The sequence below is a fragment of the Myotis yumanensis genome, unplaced genomic scaffold (genome assembly GCF_028538775.1).
Source record: "Myotis yumanensis isolate MYYU_CA2020_CCGP unplaced genomic scaffold, mMyoYum1.0.hap1 SCAF_1, whole genome shotgun sequence".
Taxonomy (NCBI): Eukaryota; Metazoa; Chordata; class Mammalia; order Chiroptera; family Vespertilionidae; genus Myotis; species Myotis yumanensis.
The window spans coordinates 28335869-28350489 of NW_027223752.1; the positions used below are offsets into that span (position 1 = coordinate 28335869).

Genomic DNA, 14621 nt, shown 5'->3' on the forward strand with positions numbered 1-14621 from the left:
GCTCACACTTTCCCATAAATGTACCAGCAACTTCAAAGGCACATGTCAAATGTCAATCTTAAAATCCAACAGCAAGTATATTTATTTTTATGAGAATCTAACAAGTATTTCATGTTGCACTGGTCAGTGTGGCTCAATTGGTTACAGCCATGGTCAGCAAACCGCAGCTCACGAGCCACATGCGGCTCTTTGGCCCCTTGAGTGTGGCTCTTCCACAAAATACCATGCGCAGACGCACAAGCACAGTGCGATTGAAACTTCGTGGCCCATGCACAGAAGTCGGTATTTTGTGGAAGAGCCGGTATTTTGTGGAAGAGCCACACTGAAGGGGCCAAAGAGCCGCATGTGGCTCGCGAGCTGCAGTTTGATGAGCCACAGTTTGCTGACCACTGGGAGCATCCCATGCACTGGAGGGTCGCAGTTCAATTCCCAGTTAGGGCATTTACCGGGGTCCCAGTTGGGGTGTGCGCAGAGGCAACTAATCTCTCTCTCTCTCCATCTCCCTTCCTCTCTCTCTCAAAATCAATTTTTTTAAAAAGTATTTCATGTTACCCTAGACTTACTTTTCTTTAGTCTTTCAAAAAAGTTGTTATAAACATTGTTTACTATATATAGTATTTTATAATAGTAATATCTCCTGGAGATAATCAAGTATATAGAAATAAAAACACTTTTTAAAAAAAATTCAACCCAGCTCATTTTTAATAGACCAGTAGCACCTCCATTTACAGAGCCCTCACTAGTAACACCTAAATATCTACTGAGTAAATGTATATACATAGCAAAGGATTTTTGCAACTTACAAAAACTGTCACCTGCATTTTGTCTGTTAAATGTCATCTCTTAAAACAAGAAATAGAAGTCTGCATAAATTGTTTTCTAAATTTGGGGTTTTCAAATTTGCAACATGAAATGTTACCCTAACACTACAAGCAATTCAAAAAAACCTAATCATCTCCAAAAAACTGGAAAATGGCAGAAGGCACTCACCCTTCATTTAACGTGAGCATATTTACAATGAGTATCTATCACAGTGCCCGGGGAAGCATACCAACAGTGTATAAATAAGAGTTATACACATATGAGTAAGTGCTAAGATGAGAGTGTGTAAGTCATAGGGCATGCATGTCAAGAATGTCAAACCTGCTACTCAAATGCATTTGTTTCTGGACAAATATTATTATCTGTATTCATCTATGTGCATAATTAGCTTAAATATTAGGATACACATTTTAGCAGAACTGGCTAATGAAAAATCAATTTGAGGTCAGATTTTGGGCAGGAGTGGAGGTAAATGAAAAGGTTTCACATACTGTATTCTTCATACTCTTCAGCCCTATACCTGTGCCTCCTGGTCACAGACACAGCCATGGTAGTGGGGCCAAGGGAAAAGATGAGTGAAAAATGAGCTATTTGTTACAGCAAAAAAAATTATTAACTTAAAGTGCCGTAATGTTTAAATTTACAGTTTATTACTATGTAAATTACAAGCAGTACTTGGCGTAATTAGCAGCTCGCTAGCAGGGAGCTGTGAATGAAACTCATTATTTATGATTACAATTTAGAAAAAAAGAAGAGGCATGGGGAGGGGGGAAAAGGGAAGCAGAACAGTGACCTCTGCTAGAAATGACAAATATCCCTTTAAGGTGATGAAGATGAATTAAACATGTAAATATTATTCTATTCATTTGCAATCCTTAGAAACATCCAAAAGGCCCTAGTTTTCTTCCAGGCAAACCTAAGGAAGCCTTTAAGTTGAACTGATTTACTTCCATGGAAGTGAAAGGTTCTTATTTTTATAGGAGCTGAAACAAAGTAAGGTAGGTGGTAGAGGAAAACTTTTGTCAAGCTTAACCAATAAAGAGAAAAAGATCAAACCATCACTCTGTTTCCCACTGCCAAGGCTCCTGCTTCCCTCCACCCCCATGTACTCACTTATACCCTGCTAGCTGTCAAGAATATGCACCCAGGACAAAAAAGGCAGCTTTTTATTATCGGGAAAATGAGTAACCCAAAAGAAGGCATCGTTCTCCCAATAATCAAATGTCTTTCTAATTAAACATTTGAAATTGAATTTAAAGATAAAAAGAATCTAAGTTCATTTGGATTCTCAGAGATGAATACATATAATAAAAACAGCCTCGTTTATTTTGTTTGACTAAAACTTCAAAAAAAACAATTCCCTGATTAAATTATAAGATAGCAACTCTCTAACATAAGCCAGACTGTGGCTCTGACTACTATACTAGTATAACCAGGTTGGCACAGAGCCTGCCACATAGGCATTCTAAATGCTTACTGAGTAAACCAACTAATTAATGCTCTAAAATGCCTCTCTCTTTCTCACTCTTTGCCCACCACCATCTTCTCTGACTGGGTATGAGCCCCAATCTTAACCTATATTCAATCTCAAAGCTAAAGTAAAAAATAAAATTTTTAATTTAAATAAAAAAGAGAAGTAGACCTAGGTTCAACTCTCTACTCTGCCACTTCTATCTGGATAACATCAGACATTACTGAACGTCTTTGAACCCAAGTTTTTCTCACCTGCTAACGGGGAATAGCACCTTTTTTCAAGGTTGTTGGGAGGATTAAATGAAGTGAGTGCCCAGCACAGTCACTGGAAATGGCAGACCTGAGTAAGTAGATATTCCTCCTTCACGGCCAGTGAGGGAGTTTTGAAATTTGCTAAGTTTTTTTACAAGTTTTTTCTTTTTAATGAATTTTAGAGTAAAGACCAAAGACAGGACAGAAGAAGCACCCATGAATTCAGGAAGAGTCATAAAGAAGTCAAGAGTGTTTTAACTTACATAATAATCATATAAGATTAATAAAAAAACAGAATAGAGAAAAATCAGGCCTATAGATTTATAGGCAACAGATACTGTCATAATGACAGTGTTTGCTGTCAGAAGTTCTATATGAGTTAAACTTCATCCTTTATGTGTTTATCCATCCATATCTACATAACGTTCACTCTATGAACTTGCAAAATATTCCAGTTGGCTTAATTAACTCCAGGGTGTTCTGCTGCACCTTTGATTATCAAGAGGGCACACAAATCCCCAAAGGAATATTATCCTCCCACTGAGCCTGTAAACAGTAGGAGCCATCACCTTCCCAACAAGCCTCCTTCGCCCCTTTCTGAGACATCGAGCAGCTCCAGGTAGACGATTCAAGCGAGAATGGTACCCTAAAACAAAAAAAAAAGGCAGTCCTCAGTAACCGAATGTAGAAGGTTCATTAGCAATGACATGCTTCTAGGAGACTAGAGTCCTTCTCACCCAGGATCTACTAGATTGACCCTTAAACTAGTATCACCAGGCTATCTGTCAAGGATTTACTATCTCCGAGTCTTTGTCACCAGTAGTGATCTCAGGCATGTCACTGACCTTTGACCTAGGCATCCACATCTGTAAAAGAAAGCTATCCGTTTGCTCAGTCCTATCTTATAAGGATGTTTGAAACCAAATGAAATAGCACATGGAAGGTACTAATAAACTAAAAAAAAACTAGACAAATATAGGAGGTATTATCAACAATTTATAACTACAAGTTAAATGCTAGTTATTATTCAAAGCCATTCTAATTCATGAAATAATGGTAAAAATAGCATGTATAATCCAATCCCATTTTTCTGACTGCTATATGTGTTTTATACATAGAAAAGACAGCTGGAAGAACCACACCAAAATGTCATCAATGACACTGTCTCTGGGTATGGGATTATAGGCCATTTTTAAGTTCCTTCTTCTTCCTATTCTTGCTTATTTGTGTGTATTTTAACTAGACCATAAAGAACTTTTAGACATGGTCATGGAAATGTCTGATAAACATTATTAAGGTAGCACACAATGTTCCTCAGGCAGAGAGTACTCTTTATCAAGAACCAATTTCTTTGAGAAGGCCTTTCAACCACCCACATTCATCATAATGAAATGCTACAGGAGTTTTTATAGCTCTTAGTGAAATTCTGATCACCAACAGATGCTCAACTAATACTTGGTAACTGACTGAATTGATTATTAACTATTGAGAATTCTACAATCATAAATTTATAGAGCTAAAAGAAACCTCTGAAACAGTTTTGTTCAATGTTGAGAGAGAATCATTGATCAATATCTTAAATAACCCTGAGACCCTAAGGAAATGAGGTGACTGTCAGTCAGAGAGCTAGACACTCCGACAGTATTATCACATTTCCTTCTCCCCGTCCTCAGCTCCTTCCACTCTAATCTGCTACATTATTGAAGGAAAAGCAAAGGGAAGGAATGTGTATTTGTGCTAAAGCCCACAATAAGAGAATTTTTTAAATTTAAAGAATATTTTTAAATCATCCATTCAAAAAATGCCACTGTGCCCTAGCCAGTTTGGCTCAGTGGAGAGAGAGTCAGCCTGCGGACTGAAAGGTCCCATATTCGATTCCAATCAAGGGCATATGCCGGGTTGCGGGTTTAATCCCCTGTAGGGGGCGTGCACAAGGCAGCCGATCAATGATTCTCTCTCATGGTTGATGTTTCTATCTCTCTCTCCCTCTCCATTCCTCTCCTGAAATCAATAAAAACATATATTTTTTTAAAAGCCACTGTAACTTGTATGTGAATGTTCTTACTGAAATCTGTTCTCTTCTAAGACCCAGTGCTTCAGGCTTCCAGTGAGCACTCAGTAGCCCATCAGTCACAGCAGGATAAACAGCCGTGACACACTTCCTAAATCTGGCACAAATGGCAACAGCAAGCTGAAGGAATGCCTTGCTTTCCTTCAGGACATTGATTTAGGTAAGAATAAAGAGAACTTCAAGCTTCGAGACCCACGCTTGAATCCTCTAGAAAAATCTCTGGACCAGCTCCAAAATTCAGATAGTTAATACATGCTTAAAGAAAGGAGTATGTATACCATTGGATGATTCTCCCCAAAGAGAACCATAAAAGCGTAAAGTATATTTTGGTCTCCTCAGAACTCACCTCGTTGAGCTGGCCGAGAAGGTAAAAGGAATGTGGAGTCTGAAAGTTTATCCAGTCCAGAATCCATTCTTTCTACTTCAGGGCAATGATCAGGAGCCCACTTGGGCAGAAGATTAGGGACAGTGAATCCTGGGACACATTCTCCTTCATAGAACCAATCACTCTGCTCATCATCCCCTAAAGTAAAGAGATCATTTTCATAAGCTGGAATATTAACATGCTCAATCAAAAACCAAATGGGAGAATAACTTCTCAGTGTTATAGGTTTAAGAATACTTTTAAATAAAGTCAAAGTACAAAAAACTGTTTTGATCCTTCTTCTTGATCCATATTATGATGAAAACTGGGATATCAAACTGGAATGCTTTTAATAGCACAAAAATAAAGCTGCCACTTACTAGTACTGAGCCCTTACACCTACCACGACCCATGCTAAAAATCTGTAAATATGTTATTTCTTCCAAACCTTACACTAACTCCAACTTACAAATGAAGCAACTAAAGTCCAAAGAAGTCAAGGTCAGGTGGTATATAATGAAGCCAGGATTTGAACTCAAAGCCTGACTAACTCCAAAGCCTTAACCACAGAAATAAACTGCCTCCTACCATTCTCGGGGGCATAAATGAACTTTGGGATTCAAAGCCCACAAATGTTTCTCAATTCAAAACTAGCTGTTTCTCGATAAGAAAGCCACTGCATGAGAGAACATATTTGCCAATGTTATCTCCGATAAGGGTGTAATCTCCAAAATTTACAGGAAACTCATACAACTTAACAAAAGGAAGATAACAATCCAATCAAAAAATGGGCAAAGGACCTAAATAGACACTTTTCGAAAGAGGACATTCAGAAGGCCAAGAGACATATGAAAACTTGCTCAAAGTCATTAATCATCCAAAAGATGCAAATCAAAACGACAATGAGGTACCATCTCACACCTGTCAGAATGGCTATCATCAACAAACGACAAGTGCTGGCGAGGATGCAGACTGGTGCAACCACTGTGGTTTCCTCAAAAAAATTAAAAATGGAACTCCCATTTGACCCAGTGATCCCTCTTCTAGAAATATATCCCAAGAAATCAGAAACACCAATAAAAAAGGATATATGCACCCCTATGTTCATAGCAGCACAATTTACAATAGCTAAGATTTGGAAACTGCCCAAGTGTCCATCAGAGATGAGTGGATTAGAAAACTGTGGTACATCTACACAATGGAAAATACTACACTGCTGTAAGAAAGAAGGCACTCTTACCATTTGCAACAGCATCGATGGACCTGCAGAGCATTATGCTAAGCAAAATAAGCCAGTCGGAGAAAGGTAAATATCACATGATGTCACTCATTTGTGGAATATAATGAACAACATTAACTGATGAACAAAAATAAAGCCAGAGAAATAAAACATTTTAGAATATAGTAGAAGTAATCCTGTTATTTCAGATTTTTAATATCTCCTACAACTTTTGTGATATTATACTATGTTAGCACCGTTTTGGAAATATTATTATATTTTAAACCTTTTTTTGAAATGTTTATTGGATGTAACATTATATTTAAAATATATATATTATATAAAATATAATGTTTATAGCTGTTTCTGAGGGATCTCTTGCTACAGTAGAATTTCTCATAATAGGCGAATAAAGAATGTATCCCATACCTTGTTTTTTCCTTGGTACCTCATTAATGGGACAGAAAATCATCTCGACACTAGCAATCCAAGCTATCAGGAAAAAAGCTAACCAGAGACAAATAATATAGTCCCCCAAGGTTTACATCAAGAGGTTATTTCATTTGCCCAAGGCTCTTCAATAATGACAAAGTCAAGACTAAATCCATATATCCAAGTTTTTGGCTCAAACATCTTTCTATTGACTACAGTAATAGCATCTCAGTTTCCAACAGTTTATTCCTGCCAACAAAGATTAAGATAGATAACTTGTCTGCTCCCCCCACTTCAACACAGCAAGGATGAAGGAAATTATTGCAAGAACATTTAAGGAGGTCATAATACATTCATTCTCTAATGTATACTGGATCCCAGGGAAACTTCTTGGGACATGCCCATCACATGAAGTAGCAGATTCATGGGCTACTAACACCGAGGATAATGATAACTCTTAAATCACTGTGGAGCTCACTAAAAGGGGAAATGAAAGCTGCATAGTTGTGAATAGCAGCAGATATTGCCACTAAAGAAGTCATTCAAAGTGTTCTCTTAAAGAAACACACCACCAACAGCTGTTTCTCTTAAGCAGTGGTTCTCAACCTTTAATGTGCATCACAGGGCAAGTAGGGGTTGTTGAAACACAGACTTCTGGGTCCTATCCCCATAGTTTCTGATTCAGCTCTGGGCAGGACCAAAACTTTGCATTTCTAACAAGTTCCCTAGTGATACTAAGCTTATCTGGGGACCACAATTTGAGAACCACTACAGCATCTCATCAAACCATGTTCATAGATGAATTAAAGATAGACATTAGAATCCTATATAATAAGAGCATAATATGCAAATTGACTGAAAAGGCAGAACGACAGGTCGGCAAGGGGTCGGCGGGGGGCGGGACTGGTGAGCAGGTGACACCAGGCCAGCCAAGGCACGTGCCAGTGGGTAGAGGACGGCGAGGGGTGGGGGAAGGCAGCGATCAGCGGTGGCAGAGGGGCGAGTGGGGGGTGGGGCCAGCCGCTCGCCAGCCAGCGCCATCCCCTCATCGACCCACCCAGTCACCTCCAGCAATGGCGGCAGGGCGATTCGGGGAGGGGCCAGCCACTCACCATCCCCCTATCATGCCGCTGGGGTCACCTTCCACAGAGGAAGGCCACTGGCAGCAAGGCATTCGAGGCGGGGCTGACCAGCGCCATCCCCAGACTGGCCCACTTGGGGTCGCCTCCCACAGAGGGAGGCCACCAGCAACAGCAGCGGGGCAATTCGGGGCGGGGCCGCTGCTCGCTGTCCCCTGATCAGCCCTCCTGGTCACCTCCTACAGAGTGAGGCCACCGGTGGCAGCAGTGGTGGGGCCATGGGGGGCGGGGCTGGCCGCTCACCAGCCCAGTCCCCTGATGGGCCCACTGGCTGCCTCCCACAGAGGTAGGCCAGACTGTGGCTTAGGCTCGCTCCCCATGGAGAGCGGGCCTAAGCCATCAGTCATACATCCCCTAAGGGCTCCCGGACTGCGAGAGGGCACAGGCCGGGCTGAGGAACCCTCCCCCCACCCCAAGTGCACGAAATTTTGTGCACCAGGCCTCTAGTTAATAACAGTTTCTCTGCATTTCACCATATTAATTCCTTTCTTACTCATAAGCATTTCTTAGGCCATTTAGTAAAACAGTGTACTTAGCTAGATTATGTTTTCTGATAACAAATGGCAAACTATCATGGAATGTTTTTTGGTTCTCAAGCATTCACTCAAGATTTTTGATAATATGAAAAGAGACTCACTGAATTGGAAGCAACCTTGTGAAATCATCTAGACCTGTGGTCTTCAACCTGAGTTCACTAGGATGCCTGATGCAGGAGCTCCTCAAAAGAGCGCTGCCAGAGAATAAGGAAGAGGCTGAGTGAATCAGGCTCCTGACATCCTGTTCCTTTAGGACCCTGCTTTAACCAAAATAGGTTTGGCTGTTTTACAATTTGAGGCTCTATGTGCAATCAGAGGCACGGTGCACGAAATCCATGTACTGGTAGGGGTGGGGGGTTCCCTCAGCCCGGCCTGTGCCCTCTCGCAGTCCAGGACCCCTCAGGGGATGTCTGCCTGCTGGCTTAGGCCCAATCCCCGGCAGTCAGTCATCCCTCTCGCAGTCCAGGACCCCTCGCTCCTTACCGCCCACCTGCAGAGGAAGCAGGAGAGGCTCCTGCCACCACCGCTGCGCTTGCCAGCTGTGAGCCTGGCTTCTGGCTGAGCGGCGATCCCCCTGTGAGAGCGCACTGACCACCAGGGGGAAGCTCCTGCACTGAATGTCTGCCCCTGGTGGTCAGTGCATGTCATAGTGACAGTCGTTCCGCCGGTGGTTTAGCCGTTTGGCCAATTTGCATATAGGTTTTTATTATATAGGATTCTGTCTCAGGGGGGAAAAGGAGAATTTTCCCTGTCAACTGCGCTTCCCAATAATTATTTATTAAGAGCTCACTATATGTCAGGTGATGTGTTACCTATTGTAGTTGCAAATAATTTTTTTTAATCCTGTCTTTGAAAAACTTCAATGGAAAAGACACACGTCTATAAACAATAATGTGATATGGCAAGTGGTGAAAAAGCAACAAGTACAGGAAAAGAAAAGAGAAAGGGTTCTAGGAGATAGTGTCTACCCTGAGAGTATCAGTCAGAATCCCTTCAGGAAACATGTGCACATTTAAATGGAATAACTGAGACTTTAATGAAGTACCTACCTATTTACAAAGGTGTAGTCAGGATTAAGAGAAAGAAACCAGTAAGGGATGGTGAAGCACCCTGGAGCCAGCACAGTGAGAAGTCTTTACCATTACTAGAGCTGAAGCAGGAAATAACATAACTATGTGCTGAGAACTCTTAAGCATCTAAAATATCACCAGAATATGTGAGTTCAGGGAGAGACAAAGAAGAAAGCTGGGACCAGATCTGCAAGGGAGGGCAGTTGTGGGGGACCAGGCCTGCAGGAGAGGGCAGTTGGGGGCAACCAGGCCAGCAGGGGAGGGCAGTTAAGGATGACCAGTCTGGCAAGGGAGGGCAGTTAGTGGCAATCGGGCCAGCAGGGGAACAGTTAGGCATCGATCAGGCTGGCAGGGGAGTGTTTAGGGGTTGATCAGGCTGGCAGGCAGAAGCAGTTAGGGGCAATCAGGCAGGCAGGCAGGCGAGTGGTTGGGAGCCAGCAGTCCTGGAATGTGAGAGGGATGTCCGACTGTCACTGGGATCGGGCCTAAACAGGCAGTCGGACAAGCCTTGAGGGGTCCCAGATTGGAGAGAGTGAAGGCTGGGCTGAGGGACACACACACACACACACCCCTTGCACGAATTGCATGCACTGGGCCTCTAGTAACAGAATAATACACCCATGCCTTTTGCCATGGGATTCTACAGAGCCTTCCCCTTAAGGCAGAGAACACTTCCTCATCCCACAGGCACTGGGCTTGGTCATATGACTTGCTTTAGGTAGAATATTAACAAATGTGATTTAAGCAAAAGCTGTAAATATTCGTGCATGGCCTGGCTTGGTCACTTGGCATTCATGTTCTCTGCCATGAGAAGTCTATGAGTCATACAGCCATTGTTTCTTTAGCCTAGTACCCAGAATAAGATACACTGAATAGATACAAACCTAATCTGAAGCCTGGAGACCAGCTGAGCCAGATCAATTGAACCTCAGCTAATCCCCAGGCCCAATGTAAAAAATAAATGTGAAAAAACACTGAAATTTTGGGGTTGTTAGTATTATCATAATAAAAACTTGACTACTACACCCAATCTCATTCACCTACCCCTCTCTCTCCATTCTTCTGCTGATGCCTTCTATTGGCCAAACCCATGAAGGCAGGAAAACCCACTGACGCAGTCCACAAATATGTCCCAGAGAGGCAAAAGGAGAACTGTGTCTTGGTGGATGACCAGCCATTCAAGGAAAAGTAAGGATGAGATTTCAGGCAGAGACCAACAAAAACAGACATGGAAGCAGGAAATAACATAACTATGTGCTGAGAATTCTTAAGCATCTAAAACATCACCATAATATGTGAGTTCAGGGAGAGACAAAGAAGAAAGCTGGGGCCACAATCTTCCATGATAAACCAAAGACTTCTTATCAGAGGAAAGGTTTTCCAAAGGCCCAAAACCTAATCTATTGCAATAGGTCTACACCCTCTTCCACCTCTGTGTAATTGCACAACATAGCCTTTAAGAGATGCATTATGATACTTCATAGCATTGCAGTAAAACCAAAGAAAAAGAGCAAATATTAGTAATTCTGAACAGTATACACCAGATCACTCATGGACAGACAACCACACTTTCCTGGTATGAGATAAAGAATAAAGGCCCTGGCAGAACCTACCAGGGAATATACACACGCACAATCTCAAATGACACCTAGCTCCCTCAGCATCAGAAAGGAACAGAAATGTACTCACAATTTCCATAGTAGGAAGCCTAACAAGTCCATCCATGCCCATAACTACTCTGAGGCATGGGTGAGAAACCACCTCCTCCATGGTTTCTCTCTCCAAATCAGGACTTGGATCCTGAGTCTCACAGTCCCAGGATTCCTTCAATTACTAGGGAGCCTATCTGTATCAACCAAGACATGTAGCCACTGTGTCTCTGTCCTTCAATCACTTAACCCTTGGAGAAAAATCATTGGATTTCAGATCTAGAAGGAACTTTAGAGATCTACAAATCCCTGATTTGGAGTAAGAAAACTAGTCCAAGGGAGCTATATGAAATTCTTATTGGTACACAATTTGTGTGGCCCTAAGCAAGTGTACAGGATAAGGACAAAGTTTCAAATTACTGCTTAGGTGTAAAAATAAAGAACCGATAATTAATATACATTAGCCTTATTTAGTGTTCTATGCTAAACTTTAGAAAGATGTTTTCTATAATATATTCATTCAGAACACTGTGGTCATTTATAAATAAGGTTATAAAATAAATTATTCCTATATGAAAGTAAGAATAATTTAATATCTAATAAAATGCAACTTCCCAAAGTCCCATTCTTGACACCATAATCCCCCTGGACCAATGATTCTCAAAGTCTGATATCTGCATAAAAATCACTCCAGGTGCTTATGGAAAATGCAGAGTCCAAAGGGACAACTCTAGAACTATTTGATTTCTAGAAGTTTGAAAATTTGCAGTTTTAACAGTTCCCCAGGTGGCTCTTACATGCCCTAAAGTTTGAGAACCGCTGCTATCGACAATCACCATATTCTCAGTGACTCACTCCTATAATCATTAGAATCTTCCTAAAGCTGGGATCAAGATTACCTTGCCGTCCTTCATCGTTGGTAAAGAGCCCTGTGTCACTGCTGCTACATACACTGCTGGTTTCACTGAAAAAAAAGAGAGTAAAACAAAGAGAACACATCAGCTCCAAATAAAAAGCACTGTCTAATGTTCTTCTGGTTTTCAAATCAAGTTTCCCTAATTTCATTAGCCAATCAGAAATGTAAATGTCATGGTTAAGTCATAGGTAAAAGTTTATTAAAAAGAATTCTAAAATTTTTATTTATATCTCAAAGTACTTTAAAAATATCTGAAGCCACTTTGTTAGTTTAGCGTTAGAAAGCTATTTATTAAGGCTCATAGAAATAACCTCAACCTGTTGTGGTATATTAAACAACATAAATTTACAAATTTATCAACTAATTTTATTTTTTCAGTATTACCAACTATCAGTTTTAAATGAAGCTATCTAACTTTAAGACATCTAGCATCTCTCAAGTGTTTTCTCCCATTTACAAAGCAGCAAGCAAAAACCCATAAATGGGGGTGAGGGGTGGGGAAATCAGTATGACAAGTTATTATTTTCTAAATTTAATGTCTTCCTTCATATCAAGCATATACAAAACTCATTTTCAAAAAGGAAGTTAAGATATAAAAATATAAAAACAAACTCCATTCGAACTCATTGAAATAAAACAGTGGTTCTCAACCTTCTGGCCCTTTAAATACAGTTCCTCATGTTGTGACCCAACCATAAAATTACTACTTCATAAATGTAATGTTTCTACTGTTATGAATAGTAATGTAAGTATCTGATATGCAGGATGGTCTTAGGCGACCCCTGTGAAAGGGTCGTTCAACCGCCAAAGGGGTCGCGACCCACAGGTTGAGAACCGCTGAAATAAACAGTTTGCTGCACAGAATTCCATCTGGTAAGTTTCTTTTTCTGAGCTATTGCTAACAATTGATTCTGCCTCTTCTGAGGCTGTATTTCTTTCATCTAATCATTAAATTTGATTTATCTGGTTCAAGAAAAATTCTCTATTCTTTATATTAGCTGTTTCCATGACTGGGAGTATTTCCTTCCGAGGCAGCTAATTTTTTTTTTCACCTGCTCTAGAAGATGGAAGAAACCAAAGCAAGGAGAAACAGTTTCACCATGCTGCATAAGGCTTGGGAAAATCCCAACCTACATTTCTGGACCAAAAATCTGAAAATATTTTGTATTTTGCAATACTTCCAAATATTTTGGCAATACTAAATCCTAAAAATGTTGAGTAAATTAAGTAGCAATGCTCTCCTCACTTAAGCTTGTCTCTGAATAATAGACCTAAGAGATTTGTTGCAGCAAGAACCAATAAAACATATCGTTTCTTTAAAGGTCCTTTCATTTTATTTTATTGTGGGAACATTCTCAGGTGTCATTGTAAGATGTCTTACAAAACTATACCACTGGGTTCTGATGGATTTAGAATCTTCAAAGATTAATTTTCAAAGATTCTGCAGTTAAATCCAAAAGACATCCTCACAGACTACTGCATTCTTCCTACTTCTCAGTTCAAAGAACTGTGCTGCTGAACTTACTTTACTGGCTTTGTTTTTGTATTTTTAGCAAATTCCTAAAAATATTACTGGCCTAACTCCATTGAGTCTTAACTACATACACATCCTATCATATTACTACTTTATTGTTATTTTACCTCGAAAATAAAGCAAATTTTATATTTTTAACTCCTCTTGATATGAAGAAGGGTGGGCCATGGGGACAGATATTCTGTTCTACCATTGTGTTATATTCTTTATTGGCTAGCAGTAGCACTAACCGAGACTTAGGGGTTAGCAAACAACAGCCAGTTACCTACTTTTGTTTGGTTTTTAGTTTTATATACCTGTGGGGCGGGGCTGTCAAAAGAACATCGTGTGAGATGTGGAAATGATATGAAATCCAAACTTCAGTGTTCATAAATACAGTTTTATTGGAATACAGCCACACTCATTCATTTATATATGGTCTGTCTTCTTTCACACCACAAATACAAAGTTGAGTAGTTGCAACGGAGAACAAACTGCCCACAAAGCCCTAAACTATTTACTATCTGGCTCTTTACAGCGGAAGCTTGATGATCCCTGCTCTACATGTATTACAAGTTCAACTCTGCAATGTCTGTGGTCCCCTCTGTTTAAATATTTCCAATTAAAAAATTAAAACTGTTGCTTTATTACAAAATCTATCAATTCTTTTCTCTATTCTTGCCCAACCACTGGTAAGTACAAGATACAGTGCTTCCTTAGTCCTTTTTTCCCATGGATTTCATTCTCTCCTCATATTCTAAATAAAGGAGACAAGCTCAAAGAAAGATGTTGGGTGAAGAAAGGTGTTGGTAACCTAAAACCTTCCTGTCACTGTATATTTTCTACTTTTGTCAACAGCATTTAAGGAGACTCGCTGTTCTTGAAAGATTAGCTTGCATTAATCTCTCCTATAAATTTCTATATGCAGTTAATTAGAGTAATGGTAATGATATCATATAGGACTATCACCAGGGTTTTAAGGTTATGATCAAAGGAGGTATTTTCTTTACCAGGAAAATGACTTATGTCTTGCAGAACACTTATTACATAAAAGTATCATCATTCCACCAGTATCTGGAAAAGACTATTTCATTTGATAGCATCTGCTAAATCTATCCCCTCAGAAGCACTTGTATTGTAGAAATCTAATGATATGTAAGAAATT

General features: G+C 40.2%; 1 protein-coding gene across 2 annotated transcripts in view; it reads right to left on the bottom strand.

Annotated features, from left to right (window-relative positions):
* GPATCH2L (G-patch domain containing 2 like) overlaps positions 1 to 14621 on the bottom strand; it is a 63840-nt gene that overhangs the window by 32894 nt on the left and 16325 nt on the right. For both annotated transcript variants that reach the window (XM_070416193.1, XM_070416202.1), the window contains exons 3-5: positions 11927 to 11991; positions 4965 to 5141; positions 3117 to 3193 (exon numbers count right to left, since the gene is read on the bottom strand). In XM_070416193.1, the coding sequence (XP_070272294.1) occupies positions 3117 to 3193; positions 4965 to 5141; positions 11927 to 11991 (319 nt within the window). The remainder of the gene's footprint in view (positions 1 to 3116; positions 3194 to 4964; positions 5142 to 11926; positions 11992 to 14621) is intronic.